General features: G+C 40.2%; 2 protein-coding genes and 1 non-coding gene across 3 annotated transcripts in view; 2 read left to right on the plus strand and 1 right to left on the minus strand.

The window, feature by feature from the left end:
- Positions 1 to 3,162: 3,162 nt before the first annotated feature.
- LOC135481336 (sulfotransferase 1C4-like) lies at positions 3,163 to 14,379 on the plus strand. The gene is made up of 5 exons (XM_064761174.1): positions 3,163 to 3,197; positions 4,889 to 5,088; positions 8,680 to 9,017; positions 13,157 to 13,337; positions 14,267 to 14,379. The coding sequence occupies exons 1-5, from the start codon at positions 3,163 to 3,165 to the stop codon at positions 14,377 to 14,379; spliced, it is 867 nt and encodes a 288-aa protein (XP_064617244.1).
- Positions 4,157 to 4,228, plus strand: Trnam-cau (transfer RNA methionine (anticodon CAU)). Its single transcript has one exon. It is a non-coding gene; the product is annotated as a tRNA-Met (tRNA).
- A 1,330-nt stretch (positions 14,380 to 15,709) lies between the features above and the next one.
- LOC135481339 (ATP-dependent RNA helicase DDX4-like) overlaps positions 15,710 to 24,511 on the minus strand; it is a 28,642-nt gene continuing 19,840 nt past the window's right edge. Inside the window, exons 8-16 of the mRNA XM_064761177.1 lie at positions 23,657 to 23,743; positions 23,395 to 23,469; positions 21,914 to 22,200; positions 20,135 to 20,419; positions 19,006 to 19,315; positions 18,621 to 18,720; positions 17,279 to 17,549; positions 16,686 to 16,796; positions 15,710 to 16,293 (exon numbers count right to left, since the gene is read on the minus strand). Of these exons, the coding sequence (XP_064617247.1) occupies positions 16,195 to 16,293; positions 16,686 to 16,796; positions 17,279 to 17,549; positions 18,621 to 18,720; positions 19,006 to 19,315; positions 20,135 to 20,419; positions 21,914 to 22,200; positions 23,395 to 23,469; positions 23,657 to 23,743 (1,625 nt within the window). The 3' untranslated portion in view covers positions 15,710 to 16,194. The remainder of the gene's footprint in view (positions 16,294 to 16,685; positions 16,797 to 17,278; positions 17,550 to 18,620; positions 18,721 to 19,005; positions 19,316 to 20,134; positions 20,420 to 21,913; positions 22,201 to 23,394; positions 23,470 to 23,656; positions 23,744 to 24,511) is intronic.

A 24,511-nucleotide genomic window follows, 5' to 3' on the forward strand; every position in this document is an offset into this window, starting at 1 on the left:
TTAACGTCGTACTCAACAATTCATTCAGTATTGTGATAACGCTCATTTAGTCCGTGTGTTAATTGCTAACTATGTGTGATATGATCTATAACAATTTATTCTGTTAAAGCTAATAGGAAACTAATGTAGAATTTGGTTTAATCTCAGACTAGTTCGACGCAGTAAGAGGCAGAAACTAAAGACCTACTAATTACCAATCTCGTTCATACAACTCACAGTCACCGCCATTGCCAATGCATATGAAAGTCCAAGAAAATGCATTTTACTGAAACATGGAGAATATGTACTTATATATGAAAGTGCTATAACATCACTGAAACAACATATTCGAGAAAAAGCTTGTTCAATGAATTACATCGTATTGCTGGGGGGATTTTATGCAAAAGTTTGCTTAGATGCAGATAAAAAAAACATTAGTGAGAAATGAGTGGCCATTATGAATCATATAAACCGATAAAAAATTTAAATGTTAGACTTTAGGATTGCCGGCTTCCTTAGGTAATCAATAAAGACTATTTAAAATGATACCCAATTAAATGATACAAAACCTGGTCAAATGTCTCCTTCTCTGTTGAAAAGTTTGTCTGGAACAAAGCTTCACTTCCGATTGTCTTTTATCCTCAGTCGAAGATTAAGTCTGAATTAAGGTTACAGTGCATGCGTATATATACTTGGACATTGATCCGGGGGCAATCTGCCTCAAGGTAGATGGGCGGGCGATTGCAACTATTTGCAGCTTGATTATAAGTTGGTAAAGTTTCCAAGGTCACTGCAATTTTCTCAGCTGTTTATTGGACCTGGGGAATTGTTTAGGTAAATTTCTGAAGATATAGCCTCGCCTTGAGACTGTGAGAGAGGATAACAGAGACTGCTGCATGTAATTTTCTTTATGCACCTGTGCATATCTAAGCTTTGTATTGAGTGTCCTGTACAATGCTCCACATTTATGCACTTCACAGCGTACAATCTAGGAACTCTCTAATCAATGCATCTCCTTTGGAATAAAATAAGACGTGAATAGCTCGTGGGTATTTTGTAAGACCCTTTATCAGACTCTATCGACCTTGAGATCGTAAGTGTTTATTAAATGATAGGCTTTCCCCCGAGCTTTCCTTGGCCTCATTAACGCCAGCGATGTCGCAGTAGTTAAATATTCTTGACCACTAGAAAAAAATAACAAATAAATGAACAAATAAATAACAAATAAATGAACAAATATTTTAACTTTGTAGAAAAATTTGTACAAAAAATTTTGCGTTTTTTGACGGAGGCCGTGAAGGAGAGCGCACCTGCACACATGTGCATTCTGTATGGTGTAGAAACAGGATGAGCTATGTCCAGACCCTGTAAGAGAAGTTACAGTGTACGTAAATGTGGAACCCGCGTGTTCAATGCAGTGTTTGATGTTTAGATGTTAAGCACCGAACTAATTGTTCACTTATGTGACAGCGGTCAGGTTTATGGGTGGAGGAAACCCGAGTGCCCGGTTTAAACCACTGACCTTCGACAAGTACTGGACACATCTCCTGACCTAAAACCGCAGGAGGGAGAGCATGGGCTAATGCGCTGACGACCGAAGCCACCAAAACGCTAATTACCCGTGTAAATGGACCGTCTACTACTCCCTGTGCTTTCTTGTCACGTGGTTGTCAGTGGAATGTGATGCGTTATGAGTAATCCTAGACCAATAGGGTCTGATAAACTGTCATTATTATCACTACATTTTTTAACAAACTTTGTTTAAGCCATTGCACTACGGAGTGTGGTGCTACAATTTAACAAATTACAAACAGTAAAGAATAAAACCTCTTATTGTGATAAAGATGCCTGATTTCATCGCTTTCATATGGCCACGCATTCTCGCCACTTCCATATGGTCACGCATTCTCGCCGCTTCCATATGGCCACGCATTCTCGCCACTTCCATATGGTCACGCATTCTCGCCGCTTCCATATGGCCACGCATTCTCGCCGCTTTCATATGGCCACGCATTCTCGCCACTTCCATATGGCCACGCATTCTCGCCGCTTCCATATGGCCACGCATTCTCGCCACTTGCGTATGGCCACGCATTCTCGCCACTTCCATATGGTCACGCATTCTCGCCGCTTTCATATGGCCACGCATTCTCGCCACTTCCATATGGCCACGCATTCTCGCCGCTTCCATATGGCCACGCATTTGTCGCTATTGCTCTGGTCTTACTCCTAAGGCTGTTTTACGCTCTACTTATGTTTGTTGTGTCTCTGATCAGTGGCAGTAGAATAGTTATAGGTAAGAGCCGATTCTCTAAAATCTGGGTTCTTTAGCCACGGACATAGAATATTCCATGTTACCCTGAGTTATGCATTATACCTAATCCACCCCTACTATATATGTCCTTGTCGTCACGCATGATTTAATATTTGCAAGCAACATTAATTAAGTTTATTAACAAAGAGACAAAGCGATTTAACCTGCTAACATAGACTGCATTTCGCACACGGTCTTCTATAAACATACTTCAAAACCATGTCACACGTTTCTTTGCAGGCTTTATGGTAGGCTACAAGTTATATTGAATGATAAAGCCGACTAGACCAGGCCTGATAGAGGAGCCACAGTATCAACACTTGACTGCGTGTTATATCAAACTTCTGGTGATTTATTTATTTGTTTGTCGCACTGAATAACATTTATTTATTGGTTTTCACTTCTATGACGGAGACAGGATTACAATCGGCGGAAACCATTGAAATCTCGAGGGAAACCCAACGTTTCTATAAACGTAAGAGTAAACAGGCACCGATTCCACAAAATAAAACATTAAAAGTTTGACCATCTCATAAATGTTGTCTTAAGACAAACGTGTCCTAATTTCTATTTTAAAAATGAGAGCGCATTCATCTCAGTGTTAGAGATGTATGCTATTGTTACCAGCGCTTTCTGAGTTCTCCGTCTTTAATGGTGTAGGTAATGAGCATTATCATTATAGCCTATCTAACCAGATGTGTTAGTTGTGTCTATGTATGTTACAATGTATCAAAGTTTGACCAGTCATTCGCGATAAGTACACACCGGCCTATGGATTTCTAAGCAGGACATTACACTAATACGTGTAAACAGTAAAGTGACGTCATAACTACCGTTAAAAACTGGCTCATGTGCATGTTAGGATCAAAATGGAATTTGCCGAGAAAATCCCCGTTAAAGTACCGTTAGTATAAAAAAAGGTTATACAATATTAACCGTAAATCCTCCTGTAATATTCCTTTCCTTCACATTAGAGGTGGTTGTTACATTATTCTCGTGTATCATTACATAACGCAGTGGTTGTTACACTATACGCGTGTATCACTACATAACGCAGTGGTTGTTACATTATACGCGTGTATCATTACATAACGCAGTGGTTGTTACATTACTCCAGTATTATTACATTTATTTATTTATTTGATTGGTGTTTTACGCCGTACTCAAGAATATTTCACTTATACGACGGATATGTGGGGAAAATATAGCACTTAAAAGCTTTAACACTGCTCAAACAAGTTCCATGTCAATGCAAACCACATCGCAGATGTACCCACCAATTATTATAGGGATGGCGCAAAGTCTGAACACACAGTGACACATTACGTGTTTTGGCACAAGTGTCACTACAGGCCACAGCCCCCATCATTGTTAACATTTAGCGCTGTAGCTCAGTCCCAAAAATTCCGTGGCCAATAAGCTTTGGTCAGCCTCATCAACACCTGTCTCCTTGTGTCTTCTCGCCCAGAATTTCAAACTTTCATTGTTAAAACTCATACCCGCTCACAGCTTAGACAATTTCCATCATTTTGATATCTGTACACGATAATCGGCAGACTGGCAGCAAAAAAAAGACCTTACAGCCTAAATTACAGGGAATTACATTCGTCCCTCCCAAAAAACGTAAGTTGTGTTGGGGGTGTGTGTTCATAAGCCAGAGGTCCGTGGATCGAAACGACCATTAGACCACCGACGCAATCTTATAGGATGACAGATCCAGCCAAGAGGTTTTAATTTAACCCTCCTAGTAGTATCTGGCGTTTCTTGTTTGGCACTTTTTGGCGAAAGATGGGCTTGTTTTTATCAGATACAATTGTGCCGGTAGTGATTGTGTTGTGTATAGCGCAGACCCTTTCGTCTTACAGCAGAGTGGCGCAGTGGAAGCGTGCTGGGCCCATAACCCAGAGGTCCGTGGATCGAAACCACGCTCTGCTAATAATCGTTTTGTTTCTATTGTGCTATGTAAAACCATGCCTTGTCACCAATCTCCAGTGTATTCAGCAACTGTCTGTGTGGTAATTGGATTTGTCCAATGTCAGCCCCCCCAAAAAACGTTTCAAAAGCCAGGAGTGATGAAACGTTGTCCGTGTTTGTTTCAGCTTACTCATACACCCTTACTACCCTCAACCACAGAGTATTTTTGTCGATATTTAGACAGAACGGATATGTGGGGAAAATATAGCACTTAAAAGCTTTAAAACTGTTCAATCAAGTTCCATGTCAATGTAAACCACATAAGATAAAACCATCCAGGGTCAATTCCGCTCTATGCGTTAAACTTCAATGCCTTTAAGCCATGACTTAAACATTCTACAAATTTATATTTTGAGGCTAAATGTCTCTACCACACGAGCCATCTTTTGAACAATTACATATCCTGCCATGGAATTTAGTCTATGTGCTATAGTGTATTTCAATCGATGAAGTTAGAGCTGAGAAGTTCCAGTGTTGCTGAATATATTTACATAAACTCTGGCGAGTTCTCTAAGAGTTGTGATCACATCTGCTTGTACCGAACTGTTTCTTTAGACTGTATCACGAGACCTTTCGTCTACGTCTCAAATATTAACTTAGTGTGTTTTTGCCTTGTTCCAGACAAATAGTCATGGTGGACAGAGCAAAGTATATGATTTACCACAAAGACCCTGCAGGAAACACTATCAAGTTTTTCAACTACAGCCGCACACCACTGCCCACAATGGTGGGTGACCAGGTGGCCTGTACGGCCCACTGGAAGGACTTTAAGGCCAGGCCGGACGATATCTACATTTGTAGATACCGATACTCTAAATGCGGTAAGCACATATTATTTCACGACAGACATGATAGCAATTAAAAACTGGTTTGTTCACACAACGGTAGGGAACAGCTGTAGTTACTTTTTTGTAGGACAGCAATGTTTTGCTAGCATGGATGACTTGGCATCGAATTAGCAGACAAAGTTCTGACCTGGAAACAGGTGTTATAGGCCGTGGACACGTAATTATACCAAAAGAACTGCGTAACGAAGTCTAGAATTCGTTATCTAAATCTTAATGGATGGTTTTCATTAATATAGCTGCGTAACAAAGTCTAGAATTCGTTATCTAGATCTCAATGGGATTGTTTTCTTTATACACACATGTGTATTACCTCACACGGTTTTCATTAGGTTAGTAGTCATTAGATGTCTTTATGCAGTAATATACATTTCTGTATGTAAAAATTGGACCATACTGCATCACCCTGGTGAGCAAAACACCAACAGCCTACGAGTTTTCAGTCGTAATCAGCTAGAGATTGGACTAAATTTTTGTTTTCTGCTGACCATGTTTTTTTCCGCCGAACACTTTTTTCTTTGACCAAAAATATTTCACCTTATTGATTTTGGTCGCCTTTGATATTCAAAAATGTTTCAACCATCATTTCTTTGGTCACAGACCTCTTGATCAAAGTTAGTTTTCTTTCCCCCTGCCATAATGATGGCTGCCGTCATATAAGTGAAATATTCTTGAGTACGGCGTAAAACACCAAACAAATAAATAAATAAATAAATACTTGGCAACAGTAGTCGCTTAACGACATAAAACCAGAAGCGGCGGGTACTGTCAGGAATTTAACACTTAGCACTTAACACAATTGAAAGATCAGATAGGATAATCCCAGTAAAGTAACATCTACAAAGACAGTTGCTTAGCCTGATGGAATGGGGTATCCTTCCATAATATAAACTGACGGCCAAAAGAAACTTTACGACTCATAAATTAAAATTTAACAAACATTTTCAACAAATTCGGTCTGCTTAACCCAGTAAAAATCAGAGTCCAAGCATATTCCCATTTGGGTAAAGCTACATGTAAGCCCATACCAATCCGTCGCAACAGAAAGAAAAAAGATCTAAAACCCCTTGACCCGTGGACGGGCCGAAACAGCAATTTCAAAAAGTGTATAAAACGTTAAAGTCAGTATGTCAGACTTGCACGGTGTGTAAGAAACACCATAGTGATGTCATGACTGACTCCAGAACAACGCGAGAGGGCCCTGGGTACGGTGGCTATGAGGGCCACTCATGCTGACATTGCAAGAACTTTTGGTTGTCCTCGTGTAACCGTTACAAATCTGATGCAGCGTTACAGGCAGACAGGACGGACCTCAGACAGGCCAAGAACAGGCAAACCTAGGGTAACCACGCCCAGGGAAGACCGATACTTGCGTGCCTTGCAACTGCGAAATCGCTTCCTGACTGTGACGTCATTATCACTGAATGCGTTAGGTCATCGGCTCAGTCGGCAGACAGCGTCAAGGAGACCCCGGGATCACGGAATCCGGGCTTATCGACCATTCAGAGGGCAGTTATTGACGGCCCAAAATCGTCGTCAGAGGTTGAGGTGGGCCCTAATTGTACGGCGTTGGCTGCGACGTGATTGGCAACGGGTCGTCTTCACAGACGAAAGCCGCTTCTGTCTGCTCAGGGCTGATGGAGGACAGCGTGTATGTCGTCGAAGAGGCGAAAGAACGATGAAATCATCGATGGGAACTTAAAAGCTCGGCGTTACGTGGGTGACATTTTACGTCCAATTGCTCTGCCCTTCCCTCGCCAGAATCCACGTGGTGTCCTTTAACAGCATGACACCTCCAGACCGTCCATACAGCTCAAGTCGTGCAGAACTTTTTTGACGCCAACGATGTCAACGTCTTACCATGGCCTGCATGTTCCCCAGACGTGTCTACCATAGAGCACCAGCACCAACTAACTTTCAGCTAGTCGGCAAGAACTGGCACAGGCTCTTGACGAAGTATAGCATAGTATCCCACGTGACCTCATCAGACGACTGATTTTCTCCATGCTTCGGAGAATTTGTGCATGCATTGAAACAAGGGGTGACCCACACAAGGTACTGATGAGGCGACTTCATCAAACAACTTTTTTCTTACTCACCCGAGTGGTGATCAAACTTCTTTTTACCCCAACCCCAGTTGGGCATATGTGATGGCTCTATGGGCTGATGTACATTTCCTTACTTTGGACGTGGATGACCTAACATATTGTTTTTCAATATATTACATTTCCAGCATCTGTTGTTTTGTGTTATTACAAATTTGGGCCATTAAATCTGTGGTAAAGTTTCTTTTGGCCGTCAGTTTACATGAGTGGTATACAACATAAATTAATATATGCTTAACATAAAGTAAATCGCCACGATATGGCTGAGATATTGCCGATGTGGCGATAAGCCATAATCATTCATTCATTTATTCCCTTATATTACAGGCTTGTATTTGTTTAATAAACGAAATTCACATCCAACAAACCTTGATTTTCATGTGGTACCTTGTAAACGAGGAAGACAGTAAATGGTGGTTAGAAAGAAATTGCACATTACCTTATATTACTGCCGTTAACGGCAGGGAGAAAACAGCCGAAGAAAACATATGTATATATGTGCATAGTGTGCTTGGGTCTAGAAAGGAAAGTGAAGGGGGGGGGGGGGGGGGGGGAGGGTGGCTACTCAACTCCTGAAAATTCAAGAGAATGCGTGTGCATAAAGTATTATTAAAAACAAAGACAGAGTTTTCGTGTTTTCTAACATCACTTCTTACCTCATCACCGTGACCCCAGTGAGACGTTCAAGACTTCTGTGCAAAATGTGCAAGTTGTTTCAGAGATGTTTTTATGTATGTACATAAAAGGGGGTATGTGATGTGGGGTCTTACGTGATAGTGACAGTGGTGTAAAGCAAACTCTGTCAGCAACCTGCGGATTGTCGTGGGTTTCCCCCTCTGCCCGGGTTCCTCCAACCATAATGCTGGCCGCCGTCGCTATCCCTTGTTGGCCGTCGTATGCATGTTTCATCCAGTCTGGCTATCCCTTGTTGGCCTTCGTATTTCATCCAGTCTGGCTATCCCTTGTTGGCCTTCGTATGCATGTTTCATCCAGTCGGGCTATCCCTTGTTGTTATGTAAATGACAATTTAAAATAGTGCGACTATGCTATGTTATTGTGACCCTTGCTGGCCAAGCATCTATTGGCCACTGCCGAAAGTCAACTAACATACACACAAAATATTACACACAAAAACAAAAGTAGATTTGGAATCACCGGCCCATATAAAATTCAAAACATTTTATGCCGTCATATATTCAAACAATGCATGGCATCAAAAGTTTTAAAGGGATTTTAATGTTTTTTAAACTGTATGTAACTGGTATTGTTCTATATGCATATCAACTGTCAAAAAGCATTTATCCATTAGTTCTGTCCATCAATTGAACTAGGACCTAGAAGAGAGGTGTAATATTCAGATCTCAGAACAAAGGCACTAAGCTTCCAGCTTTCAGTTTGAATAAATAAAAACAAATAAATAAATAAAGAAGTATCAGATTAATAAAACAGAACCGTGTTTCAGGAACTAACTGGACCTGGGAAATCATTAAAATGTTGTTGTCGTCGACCACTGAATACATGAAGGAGAACAAGATGAGTACGATGATGGAAATACAAGACCTGGATGCCCTGGATGCCATGAGCTCGCCTCGAGTTCTCAACACGCACCTTGTTGTGCATCAGCTCCCTCCAGACGTCCTTGCCAAGGGCTGTAAGATCCTCTATCTGCTCCGCAACCCCAAGGACGTGACCGTGTCCGGTTTCTACCATCATAGAAACTTGGTCAAAGTTTACGACTACCACGGTGACTGGTCGAACTATTTCCATCTTTGTTTGGAAGGAAAAGGTGAGTCACGTCTGGTAATATTTACATCGTCATGTAGAGCTCTTGTCAAGGAGCGGCGTAAATGAGCCACCAGGAGATTTTTGTCCGTGTAAATATTTTATTATTTATTTGATTGGTGTTTTACGCCGTACTCAAGAATATTTCACTTATACAACGGCGGGCCTGCATTATGGTAGGAGGAAACCAGGCAGAGCCCGGGGGGAAACGATGACCAACCGCAGGTTGCTGCAAGACCTTCCCACTTTCTGCCGGAGAGGAAGCCAACATGAGGACTGGACTTGAAATCACAGCGTTCGCATTGGTGAGAGGCTTCTGGGTCATTACGTTGCTCTAGTGCGCTAATCAACTGAGTCAGGGAGGCCCCCTGTGTTAATGAGTGACGAGGAGACATTGTCATGGTAAATGAGTGATGAGGAGATCTTGTCATGGTAAATGGGTGACGAGAAGATATTGTCTTAGTAAATGAGAGACAAGGAGATATTGTAGCGGTAAATGACAGATAAGGAGATATTGTCATGGTAAATGAGCGACAAGGAGATATTGTCATATTAAATGAGAGACAAGAAGATAATGTCTTGGTAAATGAGCGACAAGGAGATATTTTAATGGTAAATGAGTGACAAGGCGATATTGCCATGATAAATGAGCGACAAGGTGATATTGTAATGGTAAATGAGCGATAAAGAGATATTGTCTTGGCAAATGAGTGACGAAGAGATATTGTCTTGTTAAATGAGCGACAAGAACATTTTGTCTTGGTAAATGAGTGACAAGCAGATGTTATCATGGTAAATGAGCGACAAAGAGATATTGTCATGGTAAATGAGTGACAAGGAGAGATATTGTCACGCATGTGAGACTTTATGCTTCTGTTTTGCATAAAAACATACCTAAGGCAACCTCGCCATAAATCTTGATAGAACAAGTTATACAACCAATAGCTGATATGGTAATCATTGTCAGAAACCTTCTTTGGAGTGAATGCTCGTAATTATATACTGAAGCCTGTGCGTAATGGGGCGTATTCGTCGTCCATCTGTTTGAGCTATGCTTCATTTATTTGCGTATAAATCAAAACAATGGGAACTCCGAATGTTGAAGTGAAAAGTTCCAGTGATCTGCTCTGTCTATAACTTTAGTGTCGTTAATTAGAATGTGCGTGAAAATGGGAGAAAATGTGAAGAGATTAGAAGTTAATTTATCTGGAATTGTCGTATCTATATCTGGAATAGTCGTATCTATATCTGGAATTGTGGTAATATCTATTGTTTGGGGCAAATTTTCACAATCCATTATATAGGTGTTAAAAGGAGGCTTTATCAATTAAAAAGAAATCACGTACACTGAGCCATAGGTTAAAATCCTTAAAGGAACTTACTGTGTTTAAATAGCTACCCACTACATGTCTCTATTATTATGTCTCACGCAAAATATAAATATATATATATATATAATATATATATATATATATATATATATATATATATATATATATTTGGCTTCAGTGTTGCGGAGTTTCCCTTGTTTTGTTTTATACAAAACTACTACATAGAGAATTACCCAGAACTACCGATTTACGTCATGCACTATGAAAAATCTCAAACTGGTACGCGTGACATTTGTATGCTAAAGACAGTATTGAGAAACTGGAATAGGTAATGTATACACGTGTTACAGTAGAATTTACGTCCATGTAACTTTATGGCAGCATAGGGAAACTGGACTAGGTAATATATACACGTGTTACATTAGCGTTCACGTCCATGTAACTTCATGACAGTTTTGGGAAACTCGACTAGGTAATGTACACACGTGTTACAGTAGAATTTACGTCCATGTAACTTTATGGCAGCATAGGGAAACTGGACTAGGTAATATATACACGTGTTACATTAGCGTTCACGTCCATGTAACTTCATGACAGTTTTGGAAACTCGACTAGGTAATGTACACACGTGTTACAGTAGCATTTACGTCCATGTAACTTTATGGCAGCATAGGGAAACTGGACTAGATACACGTGTTACATTAGCGTTTACGTCCATGTAACTTCATGACAGTTTTGGGAAACTCGACTAGGTAATGTACACACGTGTTACAGTAGCATTTACGTCCATGTAACTTTATGGCAGCATAGGGAAACTGGACTAGGCAATATATACACGTGTTACATTAGCGTTCACGTCCATGTAACTTCATGACAGTTTTGGGAAACTCGACTAGGTAATGTACACACGTGTTAGCTTTTACATAGCCCTAGCAGTTACTCTAACTCTACGGAAAACTGGACCCTGTATCGTATACACGTATTAACACGGCGGATCTGTGCTAGCTAAGCGTGTGTCACCTTCTCTCTGGATCAATCAAGGCTTTATCTACAGGGGCCACTCAACTCTCCAAACGTATTGGGAAAGTGTGTGATCATCCAAGGTGTTGCTCCGGTGTAATAAATATTCTCATGAGCGACCAAAAGGGTAAAGACTATATCTGAAGCCAAGAGCGACATGGAAACAATGATCGCTTCTGTGTCGACTCCAGCTCACACACTGAGAGAAACTTGGAAACAATGATCGCTGCTGTGTCGACTCCATCTCACACACTGAGAGAAATTTGGGGAACAGTATGGTGAGTCGGACACCAAGACATCAAGTTTAAGTTTACCTAAAATTCAACAGCCTCACAATGTCAAGCATTAACTGAAAATATTAGATGTAAACAAGCGAGAGAATGTGCAACGTATGCGAGGACGTGCTTGAAATTCAAGAAATTGACCTCCCCACAATGAACTGAACTAACTGTTGAAGAAAGTAAAAAATAAAACTGTTTGTGGGGACGCAGTTGGAATTTAATTATTATCAGTATCGCTAGTCAATCTGGTGAAGATACGTTCATGATAAACTGGTACAATATGCTTTTGTTGATGAACTACCAGCTGAAATGGTCAAGCAAATACTGCTTCATGCTATTTCTCAAATATAATACTTCCAACAATTATTTGTGCTGTGTTGCAACTGACCTTCAATCCACAATCCTTCCATGAAATAAATGTTATAAAGATGCCTTCCCTCCACCCGAAGTCGATGAATTTTCTTTCGGAAATTACTCTCTAATTGATGTCAATAACGTTATTGGTAATGCTAAAAATCCTTCTTCAGGTATTGATGCAATACGAACAACCATGTTTGGACTGGATTCTATAATATTATATGTAAACATCTGAGTTACTTTATAAATTTGTGTTCTGAAAATGGTGCAGTTCCAGTCGCAACTGCATGGGTAATACCAGCATATAAACCATGTGACAAACAGGTATTTGGCACATAAACCATGTGACAAACAGGTGTTTGCCAAGTTTCGTCTCATATCAGCTCTTTCATTTGTTGGTAAATTCGTCTTTTGTTGATAATCATGAAATAATTTCTTCCATTCATAACGGATTCAGGGCAAACTACTCCATCTCTATAGCTGCTATGCCTTCACACGAAAAGCATGTTCGAGCGGAAGAGTCAAAAACTTCACCATTACCCCCGACTTGTGAAAATTATGACATTTTTAGGATTGCAATTCAAAAGCATGTTAAATTGGAGAACTCGCAAATGAATTGTCTAATAGACATATGAAAATATCTAAGATTTGAAGGGTCATCAATAATATTTAATCTTGTCAGAGCAAAAATTCGTTGATTCTTTGTATTATTTTCTTGTATTCCCAAACCTGTCATACTGGAGCATAGTACTGGGTGATGCTTATATTCCGGATCTTGCCCAATATATTTGTGAAATAAATGAAATTTAAAAACTGAAGTGCATCCGTTATATCCGTGTAACCCTGTAACAGAATTGGGGAACTGGACCTGTAAGTTATATAGCCTATATACAAGTGCCGTAGAACTTTGCTTCCTTGAAGCCCTTTGACAGCACCGGGGAACTGCGGAACCTCGTTTTTAAACGTATACATGTTCGTATAGCGGCTATGTCCGCTAAGCCCTCTGACAGCATTGGAAAACTTGACCCAGTAACGTTCACGTATTACATTTCCGTAGCAGTTACGCCAATGATACCTTTTGACAGAATTGTGACAACCATTACATTGTGATGACCACAAACTGCATTGTGATAAAATACGATATACACGTGTACTTCACTTTTAACAGAACTTCACTGACGAGGCAAAAAAACTTGCCGAACTAATGGGAGTCCAACAAAATGATGACTTTTTCCAGCGACTGGCTCAAAGATGTGACATAAAGAACATGAAAGCTGCCAAACAGTCGACGTTTTCTTCTGACGAGCACGCCTTGTGGAGGGACGGTGAGGCGCGCTTCCTACGCAAAGGTCAGTATTTTGAAATTCGACATATAGACAATTGCTTGCTTGCAACTTATCGTTGGTTTAAGCTTCACAGATCATTCTACGATTTGGTGTCGCTATATATACAGATCAGTCTCACTACCGACGCCACAGCTTCGATGGCCCAAAGATTAGAGCGTCCGGCTCGAAATCCCTAAAAGCATAGGCTGGTATGTCATTATCAAAGCCGCCATTATATTTTCTGGAAAACCGTCGAGTTAAATTTAGCAGTATATAATCAGAAAATATCAAGTGGACTGAGTATTTTTTGTTTTCTTATAGTCTCATTCAAAATATTGTATAGTAATTCTTCAAGTCTTTCTCGCACAGACGAAAAGTGGGATCAATCCAGGCCGTTTATATGAGAATTTGTAAATTTCCTCCCTCACAGTTCGTGCAGATTTCACGTCTAGCAGTCATAGAAGACTGCTCATTTTTCACCGGCATGGTGCGCATACATGTATGTGCGTGACACGTGCGAAAGTTCGTTTACCCCTGGCACTACGCAGGGTTTCTTCAACATGTTAAAACTGACATCTAAACCAGATCTTAAAATGAGCAATTCTTGGGTGTGGCATTAAACAACCAAGGAGAAAAATAAACAAATAGTAAATATATATTTGTTCTTGCTAAAAATTACAATTCGCCAGCGGTTATGACAACTGTACTGTCATTGGATGAAAGCTATGCGGTACACTTTTGACTGCTGCCTTTGCGGTGACATTGGGCTCGGTCCTAGTCACCAATGCCAGGGAATGGCTAGGCGAACTTAAAACTAGGTATAATGACGGGAAGCGTTTCTGTTTGTTTTACCATCCATAACTCACCTGTTTGTTTCTTCGTTCTATGCTTGTTCTATTATGCGTGAAGCGACACCTAGATGTCTAGATACATATCCTCTTAATTTCCTCCAGGGATCACTGGGGACGGGAAACGCCATTTCACCGTGGAGCAGAATGAGCGGTTCGACGCCGTGCTGAAGCAGAGGCTAAAGGGTAGCCATCTCAAATTCATACACGAACCCTGAACTGTATACACTAAATTAGTGTAAACAACTCCACCGTAAACACTTGTACCTTTGTACCTCTCTAAACACCTGTACCTATTCACCGCTTCAATAGGCCTGTATATAACCAAACACAAGTGTACCAAACTTCACGAAGACAGAGTACACGACCATACATTATGTCTATATACCCGGTAAACAGAAAAATGCTGAAATCACATCAAATGTTGTCTTTTTTTAATGCCAATAAGCAACTGGTGATGATGAGAAAACGTTACAGTTAATAAAACCACCACTCTAGCTAGTGGTGGCAATTTATAACACAATCAACAAATACAAAGCTGGTCCCTTTGAGATGTCTTGACTTGTACCAATATACCCTCTATCTGTAACTACATCTTTATCTGTGCCATATCCACAAACATCAAGTTTGTCATGTACATGTGTTTGTAGTTCACGGGTAGGCAAAACTCAGCTCCGTGATAATACTTTCATCAAAAGAGCGTTCTACTGGTCTAAAGGCCCGATAGATATAATGAATGTTGGCATCCTTGGCACACCGATCTCCAGCAAGAAGAGGTATACTGCTGAATAACAAAGGACTGGGGTAGCAACTCCTGGTATGATTGGTTCATCTCTACCAGTAGTAAGCGAACAGGTTCTTTAACTTGATTTTAAGTTGCGCGAATCACAGATAAACACAAGAAGAATGGATATGGACGTTTAACGTTGGATGTACTGCACCATGCAGCTCACAGCTCACTCTATACAACCTTGCTGTATACAATACTGTCAAATACTAAGCTTATATCAGTGCATCCAAACCTTTTCTCTTGTAAGTAACCACACTTCCAGCACAGACCTTTTCAATGTATCAAATAGAACAGGAAGGAGATGACAACAAACTGTTCTCAATTCCCCCCCAGATGTGAAAAAACTGGCCCAGTAAAACTGAGCAGCAATTTTACAACCCTGCTGTATACCCGAGTAGGTCTGCATATAAATGTACATATATACACACAGTGTAGCACCAACTATTCCAAATATCGACAAGTTAGCACTTGGGGAAACAAGTGTAGAAACTCTTGACGTAGCCAAGCAAGGCTGGTGTTTACATAATGTTTCAATAGTTATCTTGGATATTGCTTATCTCTCAGACTTCATTGCAAGTCAATCATATTTCAACTTTGTATGTTGTTTATTTGCACTGCTTTTGTACCAGAACTGCATAACCCAACCTTCTTGGAACCAGCTAACTTTCTTATATTTTAAACCGCAAACTTGAATTGTAGCTTACACTACATTCAATGGAGGCAATCTGGAGTTCAGAACAGGCAGCTAGGATATTAACTTTATTTACCAAACAGTACTTTTCTTTTTTTATTCAGTTTCAAAAGTTAAAGTGGACAAATGCTTAAAATATTTCTTTTTGGATCAATAATTCTGAACAGGGTAAATGAGAGCAGTCTTCCCATACAAATGACAGAAATGCCAAAACGCCAAATAAACATCCAAAACTTGGAACACAGAAGTAAACATTCCTGGTTGGTCTCCGTCCACCGAGGAAACAAAATAATGTAGTAAAGATTGAAGAGGATCATGCGCCCATAAATCACAGTCTTGTACACTGACCTATGCAATCAGCTCAGCTGAGCCCATTCAGGAGAGGAGCTATCTCTGCATGTGGATCAGCTCGACAACAGGCGAGTCCATCAGTGACTTTCTCTTCACTCAGACTGCAGTTCACGCGTGTGGTTGGTACATCAATGCAGGAATTCCCATGCACGTGTTGTCTCTCAGGTTCTGTGAATGCCAAGCCAGGGGTCCACTAGCCCGTTAGTCCCAGCTTTCTTCATCTCCACCCCCAGCACCGCCAAATCCATCTCCTCCTGTGTCGTTGTCAAACCAGTCTTGGTCACCAGGTTTGCTACCAAACTGTGAACAGATCACACAAACATTACATACAACCAGGATCAACCATGCAGACTTAGCATGCTAACTGGTACAAATCAACTCAATCAATCAATCAATCAATCAACACGACCACTGAACAAGTAAGGAATGTTTACCATATTGTCTTCACTACTGCTTCACTGTAAACTTCTCCAGGTGCATTAAACTGCATAGCGGTGAAAACCATACCAAACCAAACCACTTGACTGGTCAATTGAAGCAAACAAAAAGTTGAACTGATAAAGATGGAATGTACAGGTATTCAATGTCTGCCAATGCACTTAACCAGTTGATCTATATACTTATATTCAACCTCTACTAATAGACTCAGTTTATAATTATACTTGATACAATGCCTTGGCCAAGACACTCACCCGGTTGCCCCTCATATCCCTGGAGGCAAACTTCCCTCCCACACTGCCAAACCCACTGCCCATACTGCCCTGAGCACACTCTTCCAACCATTCAGGCACTTCTTGGTTAGCCTACAACATACACAGCTCTTATCCACTCAGATCACGTTGCCAGCAGTTGACAAATTACAATGAACATTGGAATTCTTAACACTTGGGATTGAAAACTGTTCAAATCATTTTACTGTCGAGACTGATGAACTGGAAATTTTTCCGTAGCTGATAAAAAGTAAAGGGACGACATTTCTTAATCATCAAAATTCACAATCTTCTCGAGGCTTTCCGAGATAAAATGTCGGTGAGCAAGCATGCAGGGAGAGTACAAGCCAGGCAGAGAGAGTAAACGCCATTGTGAGCAGGATGGTAATTGAAAAGAAGGCAATCCTCTTGATCAAGATCAAACTTAGGGTAGTATTTATGTCCATCAGCAGGGGTCAATTACTGTTTTACAGCAAGTAAACTTTGGCTTTGAAACATAAATAAAAATTAAATTAATACAAAGATTCAATTTGTGAAATTGACGTTAAGACGCTAATGAAGTAAGGACAACTCACGTCTCCCAACACTCTGACCAGATCTCTAGCCACGTCCCCGTCAGCCTCCCTATCAAAAAAGCTGGTAGCTCTTCCTAAATTGCCACATCGTCCCGTTCTGCCTATACGATGGACGTACTCATCTACACCTTTTGGAAGATCATAGTTGATGACGTGTTTGACCTCAGGAATGTCCAGACCCCTAGCTGCTACAGAAGTGGCTATTAATATAGGCGCTTTGCCGCGTTTGAAATCTGCCAAAGCCTCCTCTCTTTCTCGCTGAAGTCGGTCGCTGTAAAGAGACAAATGCTGGTTAACTTTTTTTTTCACTTAGATCAATGCCAATATTTATATGATGATCTATCAGCGTGCACATTCTAAAACAATAAAATATCGCACATCTTGAGATGATTTAACAACTCACATCCTGACACACTACGATATCAGCACCTAACAGTTTGACATCTCACATCCTGACACAGTACAATATCAGCAATAACAGTTTGACATCTAACATACCGACACAGTACAATATCAGAACCTAACAGTTTGACATCTCACATCCTGACACACTACGATATCAGCACCTAACAGTTTGACATCTCACATCCTGACACAGTACAATATCAGCACCTAACAGTTTGACATCTCACATCCTGACACAGTACAATATCAGCAATAACAGTTTGACATCTAACATACCGACACAGTACAATATCAGCACCTAACAGTTTGACATCTCACATCCTGACACACTACGATATCAGCACCTAACAGTTTGACATCTCACATCCTGACACAGTACAATATCAGCAATAACAGTTTGACATCTAACATACCGACACAGTACAATATCAGAACCTAACAGTTTGACATCTCACATCCTGACACACTACGATATCAGCACCTAACAGTTTGACATCTCACATCCTGACACAGTACAATATCAGCACCTAACAGTTTGACATCTCACATCCTGACACAGTACAATATCAGCAATAACAGTTTGACATCTAACATACCGACACAGTACAATATCAGAACCTAACAGTTTGACATCTCACATCCTGACACAGTACAATATCAGCACCTAACAGTTTGACATCTCACACCCTGACACAATATGATATCAGCACCTAACACGTTGACATCTCACACCCTGACACAATATGATATCAGCACCTAACAGTTTGACATCTTGACACTGCACCTTTTCAAAACCATTTGATATCTCACATCCTAACAGTACAAAATCTCATATCCTGACATGGTACATCATGTTCATATCTCAATACCACACACATATGTATATCAATTTCTCAAACTTTATCTTAAATTCGTCAATCTATCATCTTCGTCTTACCCATGAATACTGGTTGTGGGAAAGCCTGTCTGTGATAAGAACGAGGCCAAGAAATCTGCATTTCTCTTTAACTCAACAAAAACTAATGTGCGGTCAGAACCTGAGGAAGAAAAAGTAACAGACTGTCAATGATACCATGAAAACATTAACAAAACTTTGTCAATTCTTGACAATGAAAACGAGGACAGCTGAAGTATACCATATTGCTTAAGTGTAAAGCTCTATCTGGTCCAACGCAACATGCTAACAATAAGTATAAATGTATATGGATCTGGCCTCCACCAATAGAGTGTTGAGACTGTCTGTTTTTGAAGTTAAAGGCATTACCTAATTCAAAAATAGACCAGGGATGCAAAACCTAAAGTCAGCGAAGTAATGCACTTGCCTGATTCTCCTAATATATCACAGAGCTTCTGTCGCTTGTCTTTGCGTTCCACCTCCAGCACCTGCTGCGTGACGTCAGTGTTTGCCCCGCCTACACGCCCCACCGTCACAAACAGGTAGTTGTTGAGAAACTCTGAGGCCAGCTTCTGGATTTCCTCAGGGAAGGTAGCACTGAACATGAGAGTTTGTCTTTCAGTGTTGGGAGGCATTCCAAACTGTTCCACGATTTTTCTCACCTCTGGCGCAAAGCCCATGTCCAGCATTCTGTCAGCTTCATCTAATATCAAGTACTTAATTTTACTTAGCCCTATCTGCAAAGACGAGAGTTTCTTGCATTACTGAATGCAAATCATTCAAACAGCCATTTCAAACAGACATATCAAATACACGTGTAAATTATGCATGAAATAATGTAGAACATTCCCATATAAATGATCCGACTTTGATGGGGTATTATTATGAGGTATAATACTTCAACGAGTCTTAGCCGAGTTAGCTGCGTTAATGTTGAAGCAAGATTTTCAGCAATATTTGAAATACATGAAGAGTTTCCTTCAAGAATGCAAAACTTCAGCTAAGTGTATACAACACTGAAGCCGTGAAGATGATAATTTACAGTAATTAATATGCACAGAGGAGACGCAATGGAATATCCGCTATGTGTCGTAATTTAGATGCATGTATATCTTCAGGCCAATAAATGTAGCAGTTTTTGACATAGCAGTTTTTGACATACCACCCGTAATATTTACTTTACTATTGATTCTAATATTCCAAGTTTTGCATTCATATGTGTATTACACAGTTCAACACATGCGGTACCGATGTAATGAACACTGGAATTTACAGTAATTAACATGCACAGAGATAATCAAAGAAGGAACATCCCCAACTGTGCTCTACAAAGGTGTAAAACCTGAGTTCAATACACATAGTACTAAGATAGGACCTGTAACATTCTGTTTAACACTGAATACTCTCCCTGGTATTGGACGCCAATGCATGACATAGTTACACCTGTACTTCAAACACAACTAAAACTAGATAATTTCCAACCACAACCATCCACAGGTTGCTGGCTGACCTTCGCATGTGCGCCAGGAGCAGTTGTGTTCAAGCTGTATCCTTACTTTGCCCTTGGAGATGAAGTCCACGAGCCTGCCTGGCGTACCGATGACGATATGGGCGCCTTGTTCAAGCTGTCGCAGCTGATGGCCAACACTCGTGCCTCCATAACAGACTACTGGTCTCAACATGCTACCGTGGGAGAATTTCCTGGCCTCTAAGAAGATCTGACTGGCTAACTCCCTGGTGGGGGCGATCACCAGAGCTTGAGGTTCCTGGGTGTCTGAGAAAGCGCTGCCAGACAGCCCATTCTTCATCATACCAGTCAGCACAGGTAACAGAAACGCAGCCTGTGTGAACAAAACATTGTATCTGTGAGCAAAGGTAAAAGAAACGCAGCATTTGTGAAAAGAACATTAGGCCTGTCCACACAGGTAACAGAAACGCAGCCTGTGAGAACAAAACATTGTATCTGTGAGCAAAGGTAAAAGAAACACAGCATGTGTGAAAAGAACATTAGGCCTGTCAGCACAGGTAAGAGAAATGTAGCCTGTAAGAAAAAAAAAAACATATCTGTGAGCACAGGAAACAGGAACAGCCTGTGGGAACAAAACATTGTATCTCTGAGCATAAGTAAGAGAAACACAGCCTGAAAGAACAAAACATATCTGTGAGCACAAATAACAGAAACGCAGCCCATGGGAACAGAACATATCTGTGAGCACAGGTAACAGAAATGCAGCCCATGGGAACAAAACATATCTGTGAGCACAAGTAACAGAAATGCAGCCTGTGGGAACAAAACATATCTGTGAGCACAAGTAACAGAAATGCAGCCTGTGGGAACAAAACATATCTGTGAGCACAAGTAACAGAAATGCAGCCTGTGGGAACAAAACATATCTGTGAGCACAAGTAACAGAAATGCAGCTTGTGGGAACAAATGATCATCCTTTTCAGTGCAAGGAACAGAAACAAGGCCTGTGGGAACAAAAAATCACACATGCTATGTATGACAGTTGCTAATTCCTCGCAATTGTTTTAGTATTCATTGTGTAATATAATCATTTGACTCCTGAATAGTTTACTTCAAGGCCGGCATGCAGGTCGAGGAATGCAGACAGAGTCTTAAGCAAGCATCCACTATTCATCAGGTAAATAATAATTTACGTAAAAATGGAGAAGCAACTAGATGTCACTGGCCAGTTTAAATGTGTCACTTAAAATGGCTGTAAGTTTTTTGTTTGTTTGTGGTTTCATGTTAAATTCATTATTTTTGTCGGAACAAGAATTTCTTCTATTTGGTCATCCCAATTGCAGACCTATCTTTAGTGCTGCATCACTGCAATACCATGATCAATATACCACACCATGTAAATATGGCTATGAGTCAGACTTACGCTGTGAAATTGAGACAAACAACATGTGTATTAGACAAGCTCAAGTTTTACCGATTTGTAACATGTAAATCAAAGGGAAGGACATATATCACATAAAGCTCATAATGCACTAGGCATTAATAATCATCACTTGGAACAAAATGTTGCCGAGAAAAGGCAACGTTTCAATGGTCTAACATATGACAGGCGTTTACTATAAGTCAAATTATAGTACAAGTACAGGCAATTGCCACTCACAGTGACGACATTGGTGCATGTATGAATGATTGGAGTTTTATGTCGTATGACGGGGAGAAGTCATTAGGTTATGTAGATGTACTGTGTCATGCTGCATAAGTAATGCTGCCACTGAAACATCGTGCCGAAGACACAAGGCCCAAATTCTGTTAAATATTACAATGTTATAAACTCCAGAAACAATAAAATTTTGAATTCAAAGCTCACCGTTTTGCCTGAGCCAGTCTGCGCACACCCCATGAGATCTCTGCCAGCTAGCACCGCTGGAATGGCATACTTTTGAATAGGTGTTGGCTTCTCATACTTAGATTTTTTCACATTTTCATGAATCCTGGGATAGAGTCCTGCCTCCTCAAAAGTCCTGATGGCAGGAACTACTTCATGTCCTGTGCACTCTACACGGATTGCATCATATTTGTCAAAGTTAATGCCCTTTTGCATTGACAGGAAAATTTCACTCTCATCTTCTGTGGGATCCGGGGGAACGTAGATTTCTACAACAAAGTCGATGTCAAGTAGATACCAGCATTCTTGGCTCAAAAAAATGACATTTTACCCATGACCCAACACTCAAGTACAACAAATACCTCTGAAGCATTTTCCATGTACGACATAGAAAAATAAAGAGATTTACAATTAGCACGCCTTCCTAATGAAGTAAATGAGCACACAATGAAAGTGCGGGAACTTAACATTTGTCTGCTTGCAAAGGGCAAGTGGAAAATGGAGGCTTTTTTCTGTCGGTTTATTGCACTGTAAAAAAATTGCAGATCTGAACAAATGTCACATATATGGATACCCTAAAATATTTGTGACAGGAGCAAATCCTGAACTCACTGAGTCTGACAACCATTCTAGACCGGGGACCTGTACTGATCATGTAATGATGTGGATTTTCCAGTTGTAATTTCCACTGTAATTCTGAGAATTAAGGGGTGCTTGTTCAAGAATTTCTCACTGTGACTTTGTGCTTTTACATCCGCTGACTTCATGCACATCACCGCCAGGCATGTAATCGCCTGTCATTTTGCCAGGAAAAGAATGCTCAAAAAGGATTGACATAAAAAGATGGAATAAACAGGTGACCATTCAGAAACCCTTGGCGCGCTACATTTAAGTTACATTAATTCGAAAGTTGTGGGTTTCCTGCAAATTCCTTGCTGAACATGAATGCTAAAATAGTGGATCTGATACTATAAACAGACTTTATAATTCTTTGGCATACGGTCATGTTTTCTACATGTTTGGCGTGCAAAATATGCCACAATCCTACAAGTAGGTAGGTCTGGATTTCCTCCAACATAATGCTGGCCGCTGTCCTATAATGAAATATTCTCAAGTATGGCGTCAAACATAAATCAAATAAATGAATATTTTGAAAGCAGATATGGGTATTACTTAACATATGCATGTTTTCCTAAATGTGGAGAACATAACTATTTACATCAGCAGTTGTTTTATCAGTTGCTTGCTCTGTTGCACGTCAACTTTTATGAGGGCAACTTGTTTTTTGAAAGTCCCTTATCCCTGGGCAAGTATGTACAAAAGTGTACGTTTCAGCAGTATATGACCATCGCAATAGTCAACCAACACTGTACTAACTCGACTAAGGGACAAAAAAACAAGAACTTTTTTCCAATAATATTGGTTTTTTTTCCCTCATTTCCCCTGGTTCTTACATGACTCACCTCTCTTATGCTCATCTCCTGCACTTGGACAGTCTCTGGCTAGATGACCAGCTTCGTCACACTTGTAACAGTTACCTTAAACAAGAAACAAAATGAATTTCAAATATAAGATTGATAATCTTCCGCACACATATTACTTCATAAATTTAAATTACTGAAAAATATATCTTATTTTGAAAAAAGAGGAATTAACATTTTTCTGGCTTTCATACTTTCACTCCGATAACCCGATTACAATCAGAATCAATTTTTTATGATTTACCTCCACCTCCCCTTGATCCACCTTCACTCGCATTTGGGCAATCGCGAGCCATATGTCCTTCTTCCTGACATTTGTAACAAGCTCTACCTATGAACACAAAGACGTGAATGCATTCACCTTTTACCACCTAACCGTACTATTTATTATATAATGAAGTAGTTGAAAATAGTTTTCTTCTCAAACTACACATTATTCATATCTCTCTAATGTTTTTATTTGCGAAAAATTTGCCTTTCTAAAAAGTTTTATTTGAGGGAAAAATCCTACATACGAATTCACCACCAGCGTGGCCCTTGTTACGAGATTCACCACCAGCGTGGCCCTTGTTACGAGATTCACCACCAGCGTGGCCCTTGTTACGAGATTCACCATTTCACAGACTGAAGTAGATCCAATCTGTTTCAATGCTTAAAACTACACATCATTTGCATGCATTGTATGCTTTTTTACCCATATAAACCGAGGTCTAAATGACACAAAATTAACCAAACCAAAATATATATGTAACGATATATATACAATGTAACAAAGAGATCCACTTAACAGTGGTTTGTAATAATGTGTAAATCTTCGAGTAGTAGCATTTAGAGAGTTGCGAAATATGAAGCAGGGGAATACCTTTTTGGGATAACAACTTATATGACCCAATGACCTTGAAAAAAAAGGTCAAGGTCAACAGGGTTCTTCCTTAAGACAAAGTGTAAGTGTGAATTTGGCTTAACCACGCTGGAGATATCATGTGTGCAAGCCTTTTATAAAATTTAATCTAAATGACACCAATCAGCTTAAACTGTTCTAGAGATAGAGAGTTTACAATTTATTTATTTGATTGGTGTTTTACGCCGTAATCAAGAA

This window comes from Liolophura sinensis, unplaced genomic scaffold, assembly GCF_032854445.1.
Source record: "Liolophura sinensis isolate JHLJ2023 unplaced genomic scaffold, CUHK_Ljap_v2 scaffold_23, whole genome shotgun sequence".
Taxonomy (NCBI): domain Eukaryota; kingdom Metazoa; phylum Mollusca; class Polyplacophora; order Chitonida; family Chitonidae; genus Liolophura; species Liolophura sinensis.